Genomic DNA, 22,749 nt, shown 5'->3' with positions numbered 1-22,749 from the left:
TATACCCAATATAATGTTCCGATATTAATTTTGAAAGCAGATTTTTATTTGTAACTAAATTATCTATGCTTTGTCAATTTTATCTTTCTGTTTTTTATTTTATTTTTTTACTTAGAAATTTACCAACAAAAATAGTAAAAATAGATCATATTCATAATTCAAATTTAAATACATTGATATAGAATATGAAAAATGTACGACAGTTAAAGCATAGTAAATTTAATGGGAATTCAAATCTGCTTACAAAATTAAAATCGAAACATCCTACTGAGCGTTGTGATTGAAGTCACAGGCAGTATTTTTTGACAAAAAAAATGTTTGTAATTTTATAAAGCAATATAATATGGTGACTTGAGCACCGTCTTACGAATGTACAACATAGCAAAAACTGTTTTGCGCGAGACAACTTTTCTCGCACCATATAAACTGTTGTAGAACTACCAAATTTTCACAATACGTAAGGAAGAACTTTATCTGTGCAACATCTGTGCTTTTTTTATATTATTAAAATATAATAAAATATTATTACATTTGAATGTAATTTGATATTTAAACGAAGAATAAGGATTTAATTATTTTGTTGTAATTTAAAAATATATTTGTGGGGACGTGCAATGACATTTTTAAAATATTTAGATTAATTTTAAATTTTAAGCTATTATACGTCTTGGTATTCGTACCATGAACCTATTCAGACTGTTCTGGTTTTGACTCAAAAATTATTAACAATAATATAATAGTATACAGTGGCGGATTGAGACAATTGATATTAGGAATGCACATATTAATTCAGACCACCCACCTACATTTTAAACACTACCACTACCACCAAGGGCGCCCGCCGGGGGAAAGGTACCATGCGCCCGCCACTATTTTTTGGCCACTAGAAGAAAAAAATTGGGGAGGGGGGAGTAAACGAATAATCAGTATATTATATCCCACACAGCATTTTAATATTTCCCAACTATGGTATAAATATTTTCAGGAAAACAATATAGTTGTCAAAATATTAATAGCATGTTCATCAGTTTTTTGTGTCCCATAGGTATGTACTATAAATTACCTAAATTTTAATAAAATAAGTCTATATAGTTCCAAAATTAACAATAAATATAAAATAAAAATAAAATTGCACTCTTTGAAATAAAAATGATATAATAATACCTACAAAACATATTATCTAACAATCAAACAGTGGATTACCTTTACCGTTACTTACCTATAATACAGTATTACAGTAAAATTAAAAACTAAAAATACAACAAATAAATTTAGGTACATCAATCTTTTGTGTTCTATATAAAAATAGCTTACATTTTAGTATAATCAGTATTTTTAGTTCCAACTTTAACAATAAATATAAAACAAAAATTGCACTTTTTGAAATATCTAGGAATTAGATATAACTATAAAACAAAGGTTACTTACCTACCTATAATAATAAAATGACAAATATAACAAATAATAAGAACACCTGAGATATTTAGTAGTACCTGTGATCGTGATCACACTGTATATTTAATTGTTATTTAAATAATATAATATATCTGAAATGTTGTGAATACAATTTTTTGATACAATGTGAAAGTTGTTAACATTATTGGTACAATAGATTTTACCTCAGTAGATTAGATCTTGATCCAAACTTGTCAATCACATCGTCCATATTTATATCAATGTCTGGGTTGCACGATATTACCATGAGATGATCTAGTCTCGCTTCACTCATAGTTGAACGTTATTTGGTCTTTGGCACTCTAATTAAGATAATTATTATAAATTAAGGTATATCTCTAGAGGCTAGAGTGGTGAATTCACACATCGTACATTCGACTTCAAATAAATACAAATTTGAATTATTATAACCTTTGTACGTACCTTGCTTTGAAAAAAAATTCGCGCATTTTTGTGCCGCGTACCAACGTACGAAAAATGATTTTATTACACAAAAGCCCATAACGACAACACAGACAAACATATTATTGTTCTGTGATATTATGTAGACACTCTGATAAGAATATGAATATTATATTTTTTAAGTTGGCCCACACCACAGTCCACAGACCATTGACCACAGGGCACAGTTAGTTTCATACAAATAATAATTAATTGACTGATATTTTTTACGTTTTTCGATTTCGGTAAATACTAAATTTAAATCTTTACACTCATTTTGGCGTAAAGAAAATATTCCGTTTCGTCAATTGATACCTAGATTTTTTTTTTGTGTACTTCGTAGTTGTTAATTCTATACATTATAATGGCAAGCGATGAGATTCCTTTTGCGAAAGCAATCGCGAAATACAGACCTCCTCCAATAAATAAAGACACTGCAATCAACTACTACGCCCCGGTGTTTGGCTCATTCAATTATGCATTTTTATCCATCAACGTGATGAACCCTGGGATTTTGCAAAGGTAATTAGTCGATTTGAAAAAATATCACATTATCCAAAGGGGCTAATCATTGGTATTCTGTTATTGTTTAGAGTTCTACCCAAACCAGACCTCACAAATATATTTTTGTTCAACTCTTGCCTCGGGTCGTTTCTATTTATCGCTGGACGCCCACATCTCAGTGAAGCGCCTCTCAAACTGCGCGTAGCATACAGGTAAAAATTGTTCATTAAAGCCAAGCAATAACTCATCACCTTTGTTAATAATAAATATTTTTGTATGTTTAGCGTGTACGGATCAATTTTGTTCAACATGGGATCAGTATTATCATGGGCTATTTTACGTAGTTTATTGCCGAATAACTCTGGTTTGGCAACTGTTACTGGTCTAATTTCAGGATTCGCATTGACTGGCTGTGGTGTTGCATACTTGAATTACAATGACGAAGCCGTTAAAGCGAATAAAAAGTAGATATTTGTCTTATTGGTGATTACTTAGTTAAAATAAACTCCTAAGTTCTTTGTAGAGATTAAATTCCAATTTCATATAGAGGGCTGATTTTTATTCTATCAATAATTTGTTATTATTTCTGTTTTATTTTTCCTTGTTTTTATAGCTGGTAATACCAGAATTATGATAAGAACTAATCCCATTTTATAATATTCATATTATTCAAAATTAATAAATATATTATTTACACATGAATTTGATTTTTTTTTTCATATTTACATAATGATTTGTTATTTAAATTAATTCAATTTTGTCATAAGGTAATTGTCTGACATAATATTAGTTATAACTTACTTATGCATAATATAACTTAAAGTGTATTATTATAAAGTGCAACACTGTAATTTATTATATATAACATATTATATCATAATATTATTATTATGTTTTTTACACTCTCTTTAAATACTATAATATTAATTATGTTTTTAATCATACCATTTCTAATTTTGAACTTCAATACTTAACATAATTTTATATAATATTTCTGGATATTTTCTTTATAAAAAGTTATAAGCATCAAATAAAGTGTATTATGCATAATGAACAAATATTTGATTACTACCGAATTTCAATATCATAAACTTTAGTGTTTTATAATTTTTTTATCGCTTATGAATTAGGTATAATACAAATAATAAAATATACAATGTAACATTTAATAAACAAAATTGTTTTTATTATTATTAGATAAAGTAATTTAATTTAATTATTATATTATATAATCTTAATTTATCACTATGATTAAAAATAAATGACTGCCTACTTTCATTATTAGTGTTTTTAACGACAATGAATTAACAGTTCATAATGTTAATACAAATTTAGTACTAAGTTATACAAATAATAGATAATAATAATGACAAAATATTATAATCTACTCATCGCCCCTGAAGATAAATTAATCTTCAAACTCATATAATATCAATTAAAAGTAAATTAATAGTAATAAAGCATTTAGCAAATTGCTAAGAAAAATATTGTACGTGACACGCACATATTCAAAACTATTGTCGTACTCATAAGATATTATTAGACATTTTGTAATTTTTAGAACTAACAATAAAGTGTTTTGTTAAGTGTACATATATTTTGTTGTTGAGTTTTATATTTGACTTTTGCAGATAACTTACAGACCATATTTGTCTTAGTTAAAAGTATATTATGTACCTATTACCTATAATATACCTTTTTTAAAAACTTGGTAAAGGATAATACATTTCACTTTAAATGTGTTAAGCATGACTAAGACAAGTCATGAAGTCATGAATACTCTCATCAGAAATAACAAAACAAAAAGGAAACTAGAGTAAAAATAGGCAATAATAAAGCTCCAATGGATTACTTTTTTGGAATATTTATCGTGAGGCTTTAGCCCCCCTCTCACAAAAAAAAAAAAAATTCGGATTAGTTGCACAACTGGAAAAGAGGTCCACTAATGTTTTGGTTTTACAATGTTTTGCATGTCTTTGTGTTTTTTTTCCTAAAGTTGCAGATAGTATCAGCTAGTTACAATTTGCAACCAGAAATCATCTTCCAAGTTGAATCATATTTTAAGTTAATTAATAAAACAATTTTTATTAATCTTGCTGGTATAATAAACTGTCATTAAAATATGCTGACATCATAATATTTGATTTAAACACTTATATTTTCAAAATAGACTTGTGCCTATACACAGTGCATTTTTTAAGCTGGTAAACTGGGCAACACAAATATCAGGTAGGCGAAAAAAAGCCCAGAAGTATAAATATAAATGTGAACACATGTATACTGTACTCCTAATTAGTAATTATTACCATGTACCTATAGGCTATAACAAAATATAATAATATATTATATATTGTAATGAAAATAATAATTAATTGTTAATTGTATAAAATATAGATTGGAAATCTAACAAAAATATAAATATGAACACAATATGATATATTGTGTAATAAGCTATAAGTAAAAAAAGGTGGGTAAGTGGATGTCGCTCTGCTGTACAGTTTGCAAATTGTACAAATTTGAATTCAATGATATAATATAACTGTATAAGAAAAATGATTCTGAGCGGAGACAGTATGCCAGTCTAGGTATAAGATATATTCTATACCTATCTATGCAGTATTAAAAAAAAAATCGACCAATAATAGGTACCTATCTATAATAAATTCCAAATTAATAATATCACAATATCCATTAGGTACTTATATCGCGTTATACATCAACAACAAATCGTGGTACTATCATAGATATATAATAGTATACTTTAGAAGTTTCAAGTACCCACCAATAATATTATACAATCACAACAAAATAACTAAAATAGTTATTCCAGGTTTTTTAATGTGTAATTTCGTCCAAATTTTAGCTTAAAATGACTATAAAAATAAACTGAACTTATGTCTTTTTTAGATTTTTTGGTAACATTATTAACTACTTACGTGGAATCTTGTTTTAAATTTTCAATCCTTAGATATAAAAGTTGAACATTTTATAAATTTTTAACTACGATATAATTATTCAATTTTAAATTTGATAAATGTTGTCAAAATTCGATCTTTAAATGCTTATAAAAAAAATTGTGCCAATGTATATTTAATATTTTTCAACTGCTATTGTAACAATATATCAGGAGCCTTGTATTACATTTTTACACTTTTTGGCCCAACAGATAAAACTATTGATATTTATAGAAAAAAAAACAAAAAAAAATTGAAAACTGACAATGGACATAAACAGCTCAAAAAGAGTCAAATTATTTTCAAAATGTTATCGTGTATAGAAAATGCTGATAAAAACATTCAGTGAAATTTTCAAGTATCTACAGTCATACGTAATTTTAATTACAACAAAACAAGAAAATCGTTACGTGAGAAATCGAGTGAATATCAAATATTGTAAAAATATGAATTTCAAACGCTCATAAAAATTTAATTTGACTTGTTTGTAGACATTTTTTTTTTTTTTAAAAGGTAGAGAAACCTATGAGGAATCTTCTATTATATTTTCAAATCTTAGATTTAAAAAGAAAATTTTTCATGAATTTCTAACTAAAAATAATTTGAAAATTTTCGTCATTTTTACGTATTTTACATATATAGTAACTTACTTCCTAGTATCCACTACCTATAGACTTTACTACTATATTATTAAAATTCGATAAAAATGTAAATTAAATTTTGACTAACTTAATTTCTTTTACAATGTAGAAAAAAGAAACAATTTATAATAAACTTGTTACACACCATAGATTATAACCGTGGACATCCCCCCCCCCCCAGATGTTTTTGGAGTAGTACGACATTTTCCTCCTATTTTTTTTTTAAAGATTTCTATTTAATATGAAATTAATTTATGCCTATATAGTCTAATATTTCAAATATTTTCATAAATATTATAATAAATTATAAATATATATATTTTTGATCAACTGAACTACTTGAATCAAATTCACAAGCAATTATTAAATTATTAAATATTCAAACTGGTACAGTCTTAACAAAAAATAAATAAATAAGTATGAACAAAGGCGAAAAAATTTAAGTTAAGAAATAACAAAAGAATCAGAATTCAAATATTTTTTTTAAAAAATGTATCATTTTTATGTCGGAATTTTTAACTATTTTTGTTAATTATTAATTATATTTTACTTTATAACTGCCTATTTTTTTTTTTTTTTTTTTTTTTATTGTTTCAAGTAAGTAGTTCAGTTGATCAAACATACATTTATAATCTATTATATTTATGAAAATGAAAACAATTTTCTATTTTATTTAAAAAAAAAAATTTCATATTAAATAATAAACTATATTATATTATTAAATCCAATATTATTAGTCAATAATTAACTTTAAGAAAAATGGGGGGGAAATGTCCGCATCAAAAATATGTCGGGGGAAAAATGTACATTTACCTACTTGGTAATAATATGCATTAAATTCCTAGCCATTGACTCATAAAATGTATTATAGTAATTATTACACTCAAAATTCCGAAAATTACATACAAATATTGAAAGTATAGGTATCATAATATCAATTAATATTATATTACTCCATAGTTTATGTACTCTTCATTAGTAAACGTCATTGTACATTCCTGAATGGCTGAATATAGTACATTAGTACGACATTCATAATTGCTTATAAAATGTTCAAGGTTTGAAACAAAATCAATTCTTGAGATGAAAGGCGGACGAGTGAGTCAGTCGACAACAAAACAACCAATCAAATGAGCGGAATACTGACAAACCAAGTGCAAAATTCAAAAGGCGATTCGCAATTAGCATTTTAAAGACTACTAGAGAGTAGAGTTGGTTGGTTACTATAGTTTATAGTTATTAGTTAGAGCAGTTAGATCAATTAATCTTTGATCAATGGTTAGAGGCTTGAATCACAGAATAAAATATGTTTTTAATTTTTTATTAATTTACAGATTTATTCTGTGCTTGATGCCTCGATAGTCGATTCTCATATTATTCGATTGGCGCCGCCGCCGCTACCGCGGCCGATCGACCCGGTCTCAAAGACGATGTAAAAATCGAATTCCTTTGTTGTTGCTCCGCGGCAACAGCTGTTTAACCGTTCTTCCAAGGTCTTGGCGCGCACTTTCGGTCCCGCTCCCACCGACCACCATCCGTTTACCATCCTCAATGCCCGTTTATGTTTTTTATTTATTTACTGGGATGTGATATTATGATTACGCACTAGTGCGATATTCTTGCATGTTCTCCGCGCCGATCTCAGCGGAAACCAGTCGAATATAATCCGTTTTTTTTTTGTGTTCGTCTATATCATCGCCTCCACTACCAAAACAGTTCGCCGTCCACACGTAGTGCAGTTTAATCGTAAGTACGTTGTCCGCCACTCAACGGCCATCAGCTACCCAGATATAGTAGTTGTACGCATGTTAATAATCCGTACTTAACCTTAAATGTCGTGTGTGCTTAGCTCGGTTTTTTTTTCCCGTGATATCACAGTAATTTTTATCATGTAGGTACGTTAATTAATGCGATCGTTATTTGTCTGTTCTTTGCAGAGGTGCCGTAACCGATAGCCATCGATCATGTCCAACACGCACAGAATGCGGTACAAAAACGAAGGCGTTGACTCGAAAGAGTTGCGTCGCAGGCGAGAAGAAGAAGGCATACAGTTGCGCAAGCAGAAACGAGACATTCAGCTGTTCAAAAGGCGCAACATAAACGAGACTATTCAGAATGATGACCCTGACGTAAGTGTGATCCGCTGTTCGATTAAAACCCTGCGATGTTAGTATTCGTTAATTCTATAATTTAACCCATTGATTGATCATGTCTGTAATTTTATAGGCCTTCTATTTTAATTATTAAATCATAGTCTGTATTATAGACAACCTTTCATTCATATGAAGCATTTTTATTCATATGTTTATTATAAAATGACTTACACTTTTACTCAAGTTTGTGAATTCTATAGGTACCTAGTTATTTTATTCAATTAATGTAAAATATACGAAACCTTAATAATACTTTTATCTCTTTAACTTTGATATTTGGTTCAATATTATTTTTAAACATACCTTTTACTTCAATACAATGTCCAAATTTGTTGATAATAATTATCAATACCTAGTAGGTACCTAATTAGAATTCTTGATATAACAAATATTGAATATGTCTTAGAAAGAACTAATGAGGCGCAATAATAATTTTCAGTAATTTTGTTGTTTTTAATTTTTAATTATGGTTGATTTACTTATTAAAAATGTAATACTAACATTTTGAAACTCATATGTTTATAGGTGGCTTTACCTAGTACTGCGACTGATTGGTCCAACATAAATGAAGAACTGCTTAAACATTTGTATAGCATTAATGAAGAAGATCAATTAAAAGCAACACAAAAGTTTAGGAAGTTATTGTCATCTGAACCTAATCCTCCTATTGATGCTGTTATTAGTACAGGTGTTATTCCACGATTTGTTGAATTTTTGAAAAATACTACCAATAGCCATCTACAGGTATACAATTAAAATTATATTTAATAATGCTATTAATTAGGCACTTCTTAGTTATTCTTTTTAATCATTAAATAGCTACTAGTATAAACTATGTCACTATGATAGGAGCGTTCTTAGTTCTTATCCATGTAATTTTCTTAGTTTGAAGCAGCATGGGCCTTGACAAATATTGCTTCTGGAACATCAGAACAGACACGAAAGGTAATGGAAGCTGATGCCGTACCGGTATTCATATACTTGCTCGAATCACCACATGAAGATGTACAGGAACAAGCGGTTTGGGCTCTAGGAAATATTGCTGGAGATTCTCCTATGTGTCGTGATTACGTTTTGAACATGGGCATAATGAAGCCATTACTAAAGTAATAACTCAAATACCTTTACAAATTTATCAATAATGAATTAAAAATGTACCTGATTTACATGTACATATATTTAGTAATTACCAACTACTGTTATTTAGTAAATAATAATTTCTAAAGAGAATATATCACTATTCCCATGTATGGTTTCTGTCTTAAACATAATGCAGTCAATTTGCATTCCATGCTAAATATTAGTTAATTATTGTTGACAACAGAGCGCACCAGTCACTAACAATATTATTTTATTTTTTAATAGATGTAATAAAATAATACAATATTATTACTCGTATTTTATTGTTTGGCATAATAACATTATAATAGTTAATTTTACAACTATTTTGTACATGCTAGATTATAGGTAATTATTATAGGGATTAATTTGACAATGGCAATTGTGTACAATAATGATTAATAGGTAGAATTACTTACTACACTGATTTCGCCTCCATTGCGAAATTTTTCATTGGTCATCTATAGCTGCCTCTCCAGGAACATAAGACATATTTTATAATATATTGTTTCTCTATACAGTATATATTCAATGGTAAAAACAATTTTGTATTGTTAGCTATTTGTTATAGTTGTGAATAAAACTGATTTATCATCAAACTTATAGGTAAGAATATGATCTATAGCATTTCTTTGACCTTTATTGGTATTTTAATTTTAAAGTGATTTAAGACTAAAATATTTAAATATAAGAAAAAACATATGAGATGTTCCACAATCTAGATGATATTTTTACTTTAAAATTTAATAATAGTTAAATTCACTATAATATTAAAGCTAACAAAACAAAATTGGGGTTATATTGAATAAAAATTTGGTATGTTTGAAGTTGAAGACAACTCGTGCGGTTATAGTGTCCTCTTAGAATATTTATTATGTTCTACAACTAATTATATTTATATATATATATATATATATATATATTTTTTTTTTTAGACTACTACATAGTTGCTCACGTCTTTCAATGACTCGTAATTCTGTATGGGCAGTATCTAATTTGTGTCGTGGAAAAGTGCCTCCTCCTGATTTCACCATGGTTTCACCAGCTCTACCAGTTTTATCAGATTTGTTGAGTCATAATGATCCAGATGTACTGGCAGATACTTGTTGGGCTTTGTCATATTTATCAGATGGTCCAAATGAAAAAATTCAAGCAGTTATTGATGCTAAAGTTTGTCCAACTTTAGTTGAATTACTAATGTAAGTTTAATTTATAAACAAAAATTGATTAATAATTAAATTTCATACCTAACTCTTTGTTGTTTAAAGGCACACACAAAACAATGTTGTATCTGCTGCTCTGCGAGCCGTTGGTAATATAGTAACTGGTGATGATGTTCAAACACAAGTCGTTCTAAATTGTTCGGTCTTACCTTGCTTACTTAGCTTGTTGGGATCACCAAAAGAAACTATCCGTAAAGAGGCCTGTTGGACAATTTCTAATATTACTGCTGGAAATAAAAACCAAATACAAGTGAGACTTTAAATAATAACAAGTTAAAACATGAATACTGATAGAATAAATTATTATGTATATTAATAGGCTGTTTTGAATGAAAATATATTCCCTGCACTCATACATATTATGGCCACAGCTGAGTTTAAGACAAGAAAAGAAGCTGCATGGGCAATAACAAATGCCACGTCTGGTGGAACGCAAGAACAAATTCAACATTTGGTCGAGCAAGTATGTACTTTTATTAAAAATTGTTTTAATATTTTGTTGTTAATTTTTCATATTTGGTTTTTTAGAAATGTATTCCTCCATTGTGTGATCTCCTGACGGTGACAGATGTAAAAATTATCCAGGTGGCCTTGAATGGTCTAGAAAACATTCTTAAGTTAGGTGAACAATTAGCTAGACAAACTGGTGCTGTTAATCAGTATGCTGTGTTGCTAGAAGAATGCTATGGTCTAGACAAAATAGAGTTTCTGCAGTCACATGAAAACATTGAAATTTATCAGAAAGCTTTTGGAATTATTGAACGTTATTTTGGTTCTGACGAAGATGATCCACGTGTTGCACCTTCTGTACAAGAAACTGAACAAGGAATTGAACAGTATGATTTTAGGGATCAAAGTGTCCCCATGACTAGATTCCAATTCTAAGAACTGTTACAGGAAATATGATTTGATTTTTTCAATTGTTTTGTTCATGATTCTTATTTGCACATAAATTTTTAGAAAAGAAAAGAGACTATTCTCTATCCTTTAAAGAACTTGTGACTGATTACATTCAACTACTGGCATATTTCTGAAGAAATATTATTTGAACGACATTAATAAATTGGTTTATTTCGACTAGTGTTTTTACATAATATAATTTTTTTCTTTTTAATATTATACACCTGAAAATCAAGTAATATTAATATATAATATTAAAACAATTTTGCTTGAAAATTAATATATTTGGTAATTGTTGTCACAAGTTATTAAGATGATAACTTAAAGTATGACCTCTTCAAACTACGTTAATCAATAATACAAAAATATATTTTGTACATAAATGAGATATGTGTAGTCATTTTTGTTAAAATTGTAATTATTAAAAATAAAAAATAAAACGTTTACTTACAAAAACAAAAGTTGTGATGTACACAGTATTGCGTGATTTTGTCTTCTATGTTGGTACTTTATGTCGTGATAAATGGCAACACTGGCGTTATGCATTTATGTCCAGTTGAAGAAGACACATTTTAAGCTCAAAGGCGCTCATTTATTTCGAAACGCTTGCCTGCTATTAAAGTGCTGAATATTTTTGGCTGAAAAATGTTTTAGGTGTTCTCCTAAAAACTCGTAAATCACCGGTCTACTAAAATGAAAAGAATATGTGTCCTACTGATGTGTAAGTATTTACTATTTGAATTATTTATAATTTTTATCAATAGATTTGTTGTAAAAATAGTAAAAACATAGTTTTTTTTAATAGTTTCTATGTACCTATATATTATAAGTATACTAATTATGGTACATGAAATAAAGTTTAAGAAATGATACACGTAGGTAGAACTTTTCAGCGAACTTACTTTTGTATTGTTGAGACATGTTTTATTATTTTATTTTCAAAAATGTATTCCTACCCTAACAAGTAAAATTAAAGATTCACATATTTATAATATGTAAAAGCTAGTGCTGAACAGTTAATAATTTTCCGAAGTACATAGAAATTGAATATGGTTTATTTTTACTGCTACCTAATTAGTAAATTAAATATTGAGAATCCATCGATGATGCTTTTCGTTCATGGCGACCAAAAACATTTGGCCTTTTTTATCTATTTATTTATATCCATAACCGAATTATTCACCTTATGTCTCAAATGAAACCATTAAAAAGTATTAAATACGTGTCAAACGACTACCTTAATAAATACCTTTTTGTTCGGATTAAAAAATAAGATCTTTCATTTTTCAAATATTTTAATGATTTCGAATTTTCAAATAGGTATAATAATATGTATTCTTTATTTTGCAATACTCGAGGTACCTACGTTTCTAGATTAATAAACAGCTAATGGTTTTACTTTTCAAAGATAAAATAAAATGGTTCGATATTTTTAAAAATGGAAACATTTAGGTAGGTACCTCCTAGCTTCTGTGTTATTAGTTATTAGGTACTTATTTTTAATACCTTTTTTAATTGAATGTAAAATAAATTGTATAACTTGTTCACATAATATCGCATCGCTTACGTTAGAAAAACAGTCTTACCTACCTTGTAGACTACAATGGCTAAATATAAGCATAGTAGGTAGATATATAAAAATAAAGTTTAATCATTTAATTTTTTTTCTGTTATTGAAATGTTAATAAAAAATCTGCAATCTACCTAAGATAAAATTGTAAAATAATTTTAAAATAATCACGAATGTGTAAGTACAGTTGCGCCTCTATAATAGTAGGTAGGTTACCTCTTATCCACTACAAACTATTTATTTATTAAAATAAAAACAATATTTATTTGGTTAGAGCTTATAATTTCTACAAGATTTTACCTCGAAAATAATATTCACTATTCAGATAATGTAAACAATCATATCATTTTACGCGGCTATGCATTATATATTATAGGTATTATATGTATTTTTAGTTATAATACAAAACTGCTGGCAGTGGCGTCCGCAGGGGTGGGATAACGGGCTGAAGTTCCATTGCCCATATTATTATTACTGTTTCAAAAATATTTATCAAGTTTTAACTGTCAACTATAGTAAGCAAGACGTAAATTTCATATATGTCTTATACCAGAGTGAATTCATTCTTGAAAGAACAATGTATTTGCATACCAATTTTCATAAATCATCTGTAATTTTTAGGTAAAAGTATGAATTACTTGTACGAAACTACGAAAGACCTTGTATTAAATTGTTTAGCCTTAGCTATATACATTTAATATTTTATAAGTTATGAACTACAAATTAACTGTGGTTTTGACGAAATTTGAACTTGAAATGCTTATAAAACAACCATGATGCCTATGTATCGTTAATATTTTAGCTATAATAAAAACTACACTTTGCATTACATTTTTAAGCTTTTTGACCGAATAAATAAATCCGAATTTTTATTGACATTTATAGAAAAACAAATTTAAATTAATCAAATACAATCCAAATGAGGACGGTATAACCAAGCTGGATACCAAAAAATTTTAATAAATTTTAATTTTTTTTCTCCAATCATTTTAGAAAGCAATGAGCAATTTCAATTTCGACCTCCTAAAAGTATTAACTAGATCCAATTCGCAGATTCGCTTCCAAAAACATACATTCGGCATCGATGTTTATGATCAGAGCATTTTTTCTACTATAAAAGTGGAAAAGTTACAAACATTTTAAAATACCTCAAATAAACGTCTGAAATTATTAGACTGGACAAAATAAAAATAAAATTGTAACTAATTTTCAAGCCCCCCCGCCCCACTGAAAAATCCTGCGTACGCCACTGACTACAGGTTTTAATTATTTGTCAAATAAAAAAAAAAAATAGAAATTTTTATAGTTTTGTAATTACTGAGAAATTAGACATTTCTAATACCTATATAGGTATTATGATTTTATACCAGTTCTTTGAAAAATACTATTTTACTGTGTATTTGTACCGATCGTACTACTATATACTAGTATAGGTATATAACCTATACTACTATATACTAGTATAGGTATATAACCTATACAACCTACTATGTATATGAGTAGGTATATAATACCTTTCGTATTTTTGATAATCAACAATTATTAAAGTAAATCAGTCAAAAATGTAATTACTTCCTATCTTGAACACTTCAGTCTTAAATAATTAATAATTCGACATTCGCTCGTTTTAAATGCTTTTATTGAATGAACAAATATAAATAACGGAAATCTATAAGCGGGAAGGTACCTTATTATACTTGGTATACCAAAAACCAATATAAGCGGAAATACCATTCAATATTATTCATTGTAGCTCTCGCCGCAGGGGTTTTTGTTTGAAAAATGAGTTGTGACTATATTATAATATACCTACTAATATAAGACCTACCTATATATTATATGCATGTTGCTCAAACATAATGAAACCGTATCACCCCCTGTTGTTGAATCGTGATTTCACGTAATTTGTCATTACGATTTATGACACCGCGGATAAGTCATAGGCCTGTATAATTGTAAAGAAACTGGGGCCCAGGGGTTCATGTATTTGGATATTTGTACTTGCTAGTTGGTTGTTTGAAAAATTGTTAGATTTAGGTTCACATTTGAATCGCAACGTAACGAGTTCAAAAAGATTTTGCATATTTTAAGGTTTTCATATATATACTGTAGCCTGTAGGCACCTACAATAATATGTACATAGTACATGTACATCATATCTAACATTTTTTTCCCACTGTTTTATATAGGTATTTCTCCCGACAACCGGAAAATAATGAATGATAATTTAAAAAAAAATTAGTTAATGTGAGTTTAAAAATATTTAATAAATATTACTATTACCTAAGCATTTTAGATAGGATACATTCAAGGTTTTTTTTTTTAGAATTTTATGATTAGTTATAGGTAATACCACTATTCATATGAAAAAACCTAATTTGTGAGTGTTAGAAGTATAGCCCCTTAGTTTTTAAATAAAATTGTATTTTACATCTTAATTAAGAATTTTTTTTAACTTTGAAAATACCTATAGCATTAAATATTATATAAAAATAATATAGTGACATACTATATACCTACTAGTATTATTCTACACGACACGCGTTAAAAATAATTTGTTCAAAAATATGTCTAAAAATAAATACCTAGTTAAGATGTTGCAATAAGATATCAAATACACAAAACAATCATGCAAAGTTAAGCCGTCCACAATCAATAATATTGTAGTTATATAAGAGTGTCGGTATTCATTAATAGACAAAAGGTAATTTCTAGTTACATGTCGCGGTGCTCATAAAATAGCCGTACGAAATCACAAATCAAATGATTTTAATGAATTTACAGGGAAAAGAATCAACCAGTCAGGCGTATAATGGAAAAATTTTGATCAATATTTTTTTGTTTGAAATAGGTGAATTATTTAATCAAGTCGCATCGAACTCTTATTTTTTAATTAACTTTAAATAAAGGCATAAAAATACATTTACAAATAAACATAGGTAAAAAAAGTGTGATAATATATTGATTTTACCTGTATTGTGGCAAATTTCTTCTACTGCATTAATGCAGCAATTCTGACATCCTCTAACGTCCCGATGAGTCTTGAGTATTCGGGTTATAGAATGTTAGATAGTTGTAGCTACCTACCGCCGTTCGTTTTTATTTGTAAATCTGTCGAGATCCTAAATTGTTCATTTTAATTAAATTTTGAATTTTTTCCATTTTTACTAATTGATATTCTTACCAAAAATATTTTATGAAACGCAAAAAAAGAATTTATTGGCTAATGCATATTTAGCACTATTTTAGCGATTTTAAACGTATATTTCGATAGTTTTTAGTGCTTGAACTTTCGGGCCCTAGACTATTAAGGACGTTAGATATTTTATCGTTTATAGTGTTATGAATTATATGAAAATAATATAAACTAGAAATAAATATACTTATTGGTTAAAACTTGCGCCTTTATAATAGCTATATGTTTGATTCGTTAAATCGTATAAGTTATAACTAAGACATAGAGTAATGTATGAACCTATACTAATACCTAATAATTGTAACAAGAAAAAGTTTCACTGTATTAGACAGTCAAGATGCACTTAATATTTTACCGTTTTTAATCAGACATATTGACAAACACATTTTAAATTTGTTAAACATCACAACATAGTGTACCCATATAGGTTAAAGGTACTATATATAGGTATACATTAAATATTCCTATAAAAGCGTATAATATTTAATACTTATTCTTTTCATTTTTTTTAACTGATGTTTAAAACTTCTATCAATAAAAACTTTGATGGGGCCACGGACAAACTTCCTCTGGTTGTTTCCGCCGATTGGGCGTTGTCCGCGCACTCAGCTGCTGTTGGTTTATATACACTATTTTGTATATATATATTTATTTAATATATACCCATAATAATGGTAAATATAAAGCGTATACGCATTAATATAATGGCCACCATTGAAACGCGTTGAATGATTCGTTCCGGTTGCGTTTAAGTACACAGATTGCCTATGTATATATTTTATAGGTGTAATAATATTCGTAGTAAAGTCACAAATAAAAAAAATTCTGTATACTTTAAGGGTGTAAGTCGAGAAGAAGAAAAATACAGACTGGAAATACTATATACATCTATGGCCTGGCGGCCTGCAGAGACCTGGCTTAGTCATTACCCTTTGGTATATATAAATTGGCCTCGTTTATTCGTTCACGTTGGTGTCGTATAGTATAGTGTTAATATGATTGCATTTACGTATTTACTATTTTATGTGGCTGAGCATATTTAAAAGGGTCACGTGGGCAGTTCGAGCAGGAGTCAGAAACTGAGCCCTTCGCAACAGAATATTTTTTATTTATTTATTGGTCAAATAATTTTCATCAGTTCCATAACTAAATCGTCCTAGAACCCTTCGAACTAATACTCTTGTATATTATAGGTATCTACTAAAAATGTTATATTTGTTTCTTAAAGTATATTATACCTATTATTGTTTAATTAGTGTAATAATTAAACTCTATACAAAATTAACCTGATAGCTGAAAGTAGTACGTCACACGCAATATATAATATTATAGATTTAAAAGCATTGATAAATAATCACATTCAAATAACGATTCTTAGACATTCAGTTTGTTATATATAATATAGGTTGTTAACTTAACCTAGCCTTCCATACTAGTTTATAGGAGTTTTTAAAATAATAATTGCTCATAAAAAATTTTACGAGAATATAGTTAGGTACCTACTAAATATTTTCAAATAGTATTGAATAGAGTACCCTGAGTACTTACATAATATTATTATAGTACGCCTATACTATAATATTATGATATCTAACACTAATATTTCAAGTTGCAAAAAACAATAAACAATAAATACATTTCATCAAATTAAATAATAATAAAAAAAAATGATTAATCGTATTTATGGAACTATCCAATTTAGCAGTGATTCACACTTTATTCTATACCTATTATATTATAAATGGTGACGAAGAAACTATAATTCGTAATGAAAAAAGGAAGGGTCATTTTAAAAAATCCATACTTTCCCCCAACGTAATACATAAATATATTATACCTATATATTTGTACAGTAGATTAGTAGTAGGTAGGTACATGCTTAATGCAGAATTTGATCACGCTACGAATTTAGGTATAGACAATAGTATAATATATTATACACCTGGATAATAAATGCCGGAAAATACCAAGTAATTAAAATATACCTACAACCTACCCTATATAAATTCGGGGTGTTGGCAGTGTACAGCGTTGCACCTATGTTGGTACATAGGGTTTAATTTGAGTTGCAGGGCTTTAATTGTGTTTGTATACGGACCTATGTGGCATATCAGTTCATTATTTTCATTTTAGCTAGCTACCTATATAATATGATTTAGTAAAGGTAGGTACTAGGTAGGTACTATACAATTAGTTGTGTTTCAGAAATTATGGAGTGTACTCCTGCATACGTATTAAATTTAAGTGAGTACGGTTAAAAACTACCCGCGACACGTGCATTTTTTTTATATATATTTTCGATTGTTTTTCCTTCAAGCGTTTATTGCATAACTTTAATAGGTAAAATATAATAGCGTTTTGAAAACTCTGCGAACTTCAAAAAATAGGGGATCGTTTAAAGGGATTTAAAATCAACTCTTACTTTTTTATGTTAACGTGCGTACCATGACCGTGTATAAAAATGATTAAATTGTTCGTATAATTCCGGGTGCAATTATTAATGTGTTGACTGTTGATGCTTTGATTCCGTTGGTCGTAAAACAAAATAAAAAAACTAGGTACCGAGTTTTCGTCATAGCGCGCACGGTAAGCGCCGCGGTTGTATCAGACGATTTTGAAATGTCAGCAATTTTTGTACGGCCCCCGTAGAATACAACCTTTAGCAAAACAATATAATATGTTCGTCCCTCGAGGACTTTAAATGTCATCCGAAATTGGGTCAAAATATATGATTACCAGTTACCACCTGGCCAAATTACATAGGAAATCCCGCTATCCACATGGCCCACATATACGATACCTATGTACAGTATACATTGTAAGAGCTATAGGGAAGTCAAGCCTGGATTAAGGGTAGGCAGGGGGGCTATGGTCCCCGGGCCTCAATAATTAGAATTTATTTAGGGGCCTCTGATTTGTCCATTACTTTTTTCGTTATAGGCTATATAACACTGCATAAATCATCTAAAAAAAAAATAGGAAAAAAGCTTGTAAATTATAATTTATAAATAAAGTGATACATTATTCATTATTTATTTCTATATAACTAATATATATCGTGAAGTGACCGGCCAACGTCATATGAAAGTATATACCAAAAATGATGAAGTAATACCCTTTAAAAATTGATTATAACTTTTTATTTTTTTAGTTATGGACAATTACCTTTTTTTTTGGTATGCTTTCATATGACGTCGGCTGGTCACTTCACCCTAGAACACATTATATACATTAATTTTTTTTTTCGTACAGAGGCCTCTGGGCCTCTAAATGTCTTAATCCGGGCTTGAGGGAGGTACAGTGGCGCAAAAATGTTTAGGGGGGCTCAAGCCCCAACACATTTTTTTAAAATTATAATTTATAGGTGCATACTTTTAAGAATGTTATACTATTATTTTTTGAGGGGACTTTGAGTGTTTGAGGGGGCTAAGCCTCCCAAGCCCCCCCCCCTATTTGCGCCACTGGGGAGGTACCTATTTTATATTTGTCTTGTATTATAGTTGCGATAGTTGATAGATATATTATCAACCTTGTTATTATTAGTTATTATACCAACGGCTAATACGCTGACACATCGAATTTCATATGAGGTCCGATAAGATTTACGCTATGTGTTTGATTGCATTTCCTAGTTTCTAGTATACCATTCTCGAGGGAATAAACACTATCACTATATGCATGTAACAGTAACACTGTTACTATATCTTTATACACTGAATAGTGGTCCCTCCCTTATTTAATTACAACATATAGAGACATTTAATATTGTTCGGAAAAGTAATTTCACCCGTCGGGTCGTTGGGACTTCCCTCTCCCAAAGCGGATTTTTCCAGCAATATGATATTCCGATATAAATTTGTTATTTTTATTTGATACCTTTGGTTTTGGTTACATATCCATAATATAAGTATAGTTTGTTTTATTTGCGTATAATTTATATTATGTAGTTCAGGGCCCAGGGGGGTCATTTGCGATACGCAACGCATAAATTTGTGTACCTAAAATTCCGTATTATAAATTTTGGCACGTTAAAACATATAGTTTTAACACATATAGCTTAAGGTTCAGGGGATTCGATACTGTGATTTTCTGTTTTTGTCTAACACACGTGTAACATAATATTTTATACGTGTTTTTTGCCAAACTAACCAATTGATCTAATGAAACGATGAGAATTCTGAAAACAGGTTTGAATTTGTCGTCAAATCTACTTGAAATCGACTTATCGCTTCATTAGATCAATTGGTATGTTTGGTAAAAAAACACGTCTAAAATACTATGTCGCGCGTGTGTTAGACAAAAACAGAAAATCACGGTATCGAATCCCCTTAATTGCCTAAATGGCTAAATGTATACCTACTATTAGGCATGCCATCGTGGTGTCGTGTTGCAACAACCACAACTTCATAAAATTTGTTAAGGGGCCTCGCCATCGCATTGATTTAAGGAGAATCATTTAGGCAATTTCTAATCTCGTTGTCGCCACCCGAGATCTATGTGTTAGTCGTAAATGATTATTAGTGTGTGTGGTGTCCATGCGGGTCATTGTAGCGGTACAGAGGGCTCTCACACGCACTTGCACGCACATGTCAGTATGTAATATTGTGATCATGAAAAAAATGTTTATTTTTCACTCAAACACACGATTCTAATTCCAACAATACGTCGCAACGATTAACTCGATTTGCATTCTGACAAAATATTCTTTTTTTCCACAACATCTATGAGGCATCGATCGAGGTACATTTTTAAAATTATATTTTTTTAATTAAATATTTAAGCTTGAAATTCTGAATTTTTTTAAATTTTTACAATTTTTATTGCATTTTAAATTACAAAGATTAAAAATATTTTTTCAGAATAAAAATCGTGATAATTGTCGGCACGTACCGTTGGAATTAGAGACAGTAGTTTTTGACAAAAAAAGACGTGGTGTCGAGGCCCCTTAAATATTATGAACGTTTTAAAAATGAACTTATTAACTGAAGATAATCTGCGTTGGCGAAAATAGGTGGGGGCTTGGGGGGACTTAATCCCTAATATTTCTGCCAAGTCCCCCCCAGTTCAAAAGTCAGTAATTAGTAGTGAGCATATTTCATTTTTAGAAAATATTATATAGGAGAGGCTTTAGTTCCCCCAAAATAATTTGTGTATTTGCGCCTATGATTATCTGTGCTCTGTACTCTGTGAACAATTAAAAATAAATGTACTCAAATGTTCCGGTTTATGCGATATGTAGTACCTATGTAAATACATTACTTCGCGGCTGATCTAAACTTTAAATGATTATAAATAAAAATACGTGTTTAATACATTGTAATACATTCGATATTTATACTTTAAAATATGTTAAGAAATCATTCGACATTTGGCATCTGGAGAATAGTTGGAACCAACCATACCTATATAAGTTCATTATCCATTAGTCAGGGGTGTACACACAGGGGTTGAAAGGGTGTCATATCCCCCCAACTGCTATTTTTACTCTATCGATTTCTCATAGTTTATTGTTAAAATAAAAATTAATGTTTTCGATATATTTTTTGTGATTTTTAATATTTTATAATTTCATATAAGTGAAGTTAATTGATTGATAATAGTGATAACAATAAATTAATATGTGATAGTAAATAATCAGTACTTATTTACCACCATCACGGGGTGAATCACATCAAGTTAATACAAACATAGGTAAACAAAATTCATATTTACCTATATAAATTCTCCTTTCACACGATTAATGATGTTTATTATATTGTTATAACTTATAATGAACTAGCTCCTGCAGGTAAATGCAAGAATACTATTTGTTCTGTTATTACGTGGTGTGAGAACAGTCGATAGTTTTATCCCCTTTCAACAAATCTGAACACCAATACTCAAGAGCACGCCATACCTACTACCTATTCGTAACTTAGTGTAAATAGTGGCGGCGCAAGAGGGTTTTTATGAGACAATTGTCTCACAGCTATAAGGGGTGGCAGTGGCGCCGAGTACGCACTTATGGTGGTTCAAATGAACCACCTAAAATGGTGGGTGGGTGGGGACCGGGTGGATGGGTAAAAAATTATGGATATATCCAAGATAATTAATACTATTACTAAAGTAAGTAGGTACTAGGTACTTACACACGTACCAGTTACGTATTACTTAGGTTATGCATTATTAGGTACAGTAGGTATTGTAATAGGTACTCAATAACCAGGTTACTATAATAAGCCCATGAGCGCAAATAGCGTTTAGGATTTGGGGGCCTAAAGCTTTACTTTGATAATATTGAATAAACTATAAAAAAATTTAGGAAATGTTTGGGAGTGATATGGACTTCTTTTTGTGGTGGGAGGGGGTAGCCCCTAAATCCCCCCTATTTGCGTGAATTGCGCATATGAATATGCCTGTGTATATCTATAATTTATCGTTGCATATTATTATGCATCACCGGACATGCAAACTAATTTTGGATAAACTTTATTTTAACATGAAATATTGAATTTTAATATTTTTTTTTGTGAATCAAATATCTCAAAATAATGTTTCCATATTTATGTATAATGTATTAACATTTATACTTGTACTAGCTGTATTACCTGATT

The 22,749-nt window shown here is 29.2% G+C and overlaps 3 protein-coding genes across 5 annotated transcripts in view; all 3 read left to right on the top strand.

The window, feature by feature from the left end:
• Nucleotides 1-2,010: 2,010 nt before the first annotated feature.
• LOC100144801 (uncharacterized) lies at nt 2,011-3,995 on the top strand. Its single transcript, NM_001126183.2, has 3 exons — nt 2,011-2,418; nt 2,490-2,612; nt 2,685-3,995. Exons 1-3 carry the CDS (start codon nt 2,261-2,263, stop codon nt 2,866-2,868), a joined length of 465 nt encoding a protein of 154 aa, NP_001119655.1. The 5' UTR covers nt 2,011-2,260; the 3' UTR covers nt 2,869-3,995.
• A 3,530-nt stretch (nt 3,996-7,525) lies between these two features.
• LOC100163141 (importin subunit alpha-7) lies at nt 7,526-11,626 on the top strand. Of its 3 annotated transcripts, none has more exons than XM_001951713.5 (8): nt 7,526-7,741; nt 7,933-8,124; nt 8,674-8,892; nt 9,034-9,254; nt 10,203-10,466; nt 10,536-10,740; nt 10,810-10,953; nt 11,019-11,626. In XM_001951713.5, the coding sequence occupies exons 2-8, from the start codon at nt 7,960-7,962 to the stop codon at nt 11,373-11,375; spliced, it is 1,575 nt and encodes a 524-aa protein (XP_001951748.2). In that variant the 5' UTR covers nt 7,526-7,741; nt 7,933-7,959; the 3' UTR covers nt 11,376-11,626. The 3 variants fall into 3 exon arrangements, with proteins under 3 accessions (XP_001951748.2, XP_008183754.1, XP_029346633.1); XM_008185532.3 differs by having other exon boundaries at nt 7,564-7,745; XM_029490773.1 differs by lacking the exon at nt 7,526-7,741 and adding an exon at nt 7,753-7,872.
• A 56-nt stretch (nt 11,627-11,682) lies between these two features.
• The window catches only part of LOC100165915 (xaa-Pro aminopeptidase 2), an 18,782-nt gene continuing 7,715 nt past the window's right edge, over nt 11,683-22,749 (top strand). Inside the window, exon 1 of the mRNA XM_029490775.1 lies at nt 11,683-12,111. Within this exon, the coding sequence (XP_029346635.1) occupies nt 12,084-12,111 (28 nt within the window). The 5' untranslated portion in view covers nt 11,683-12,083. The remainder of the gene's footprint in view (nt 12,112-22,749) is intronic.

The sequence above is a fragment of the Acyrthosiphon pisum genome, chromosome A2 (assembly GCF_005508785.2).
Source record: "Acyrthosiphon pisum isolate AL4f chromosome A2, pea_aphid_22Mar2018_4r6ur, whole genome shotgun sequence".
NCBI classification, from domain to species: Eukaryota; Metazoa; Arthropoda; class Insecta; order Hemiptera; family Aphididae; genus Acyrthosiphon; species Acyrthosiphon pisum.
Note: the sequence above shows the minus strand (reverse complement) of the source record. Positions and strands in the feature narration are given on the sequence as shown.

Coding starts and splice junctions, on each gene's coding strand:
- LOC100144801 (NM_001126183.2), top strand. CDS start 2,261: ATGGCAAGCGATGAGATTCCTTTTGCGAAAGCAATCGCGAAATACAGA. Junction 2,419..2,489: donor AACCCTGGGATTTTGCAAAG/GTAATTAGTCGA, acceptor GTTATTGTTTAG/AGTTCTACCCAAACCAGACC. Junction 2,613..2,684: donor AAACTGCGCGTAGCATACAG/GTAAAAATTGTT, acceptor TTGTATGTTTAG/CGTGTACGGATCAATTTTGT.
- LOC100163141 (XM_001951713.5), top strand. CDS start 7,960: ATGTCCAACACGCACAGAATGCGGTACAAAAACGAAGGCGTTGACTCG. Junction 8,125..8,673: donor TTCAGAATGATGACCCTGAC/GTAAGTGTGATC, acceptor ATATGTTTATAG/GTGGCTTTACCTAGTACTGC. Junction 10,741..10,809: donor GAAATAAAAACCAAATACAA/GTGAGACTTTAA, acceptor GTATATTAATAG/GCTGTTTTGAATGAAAATAT.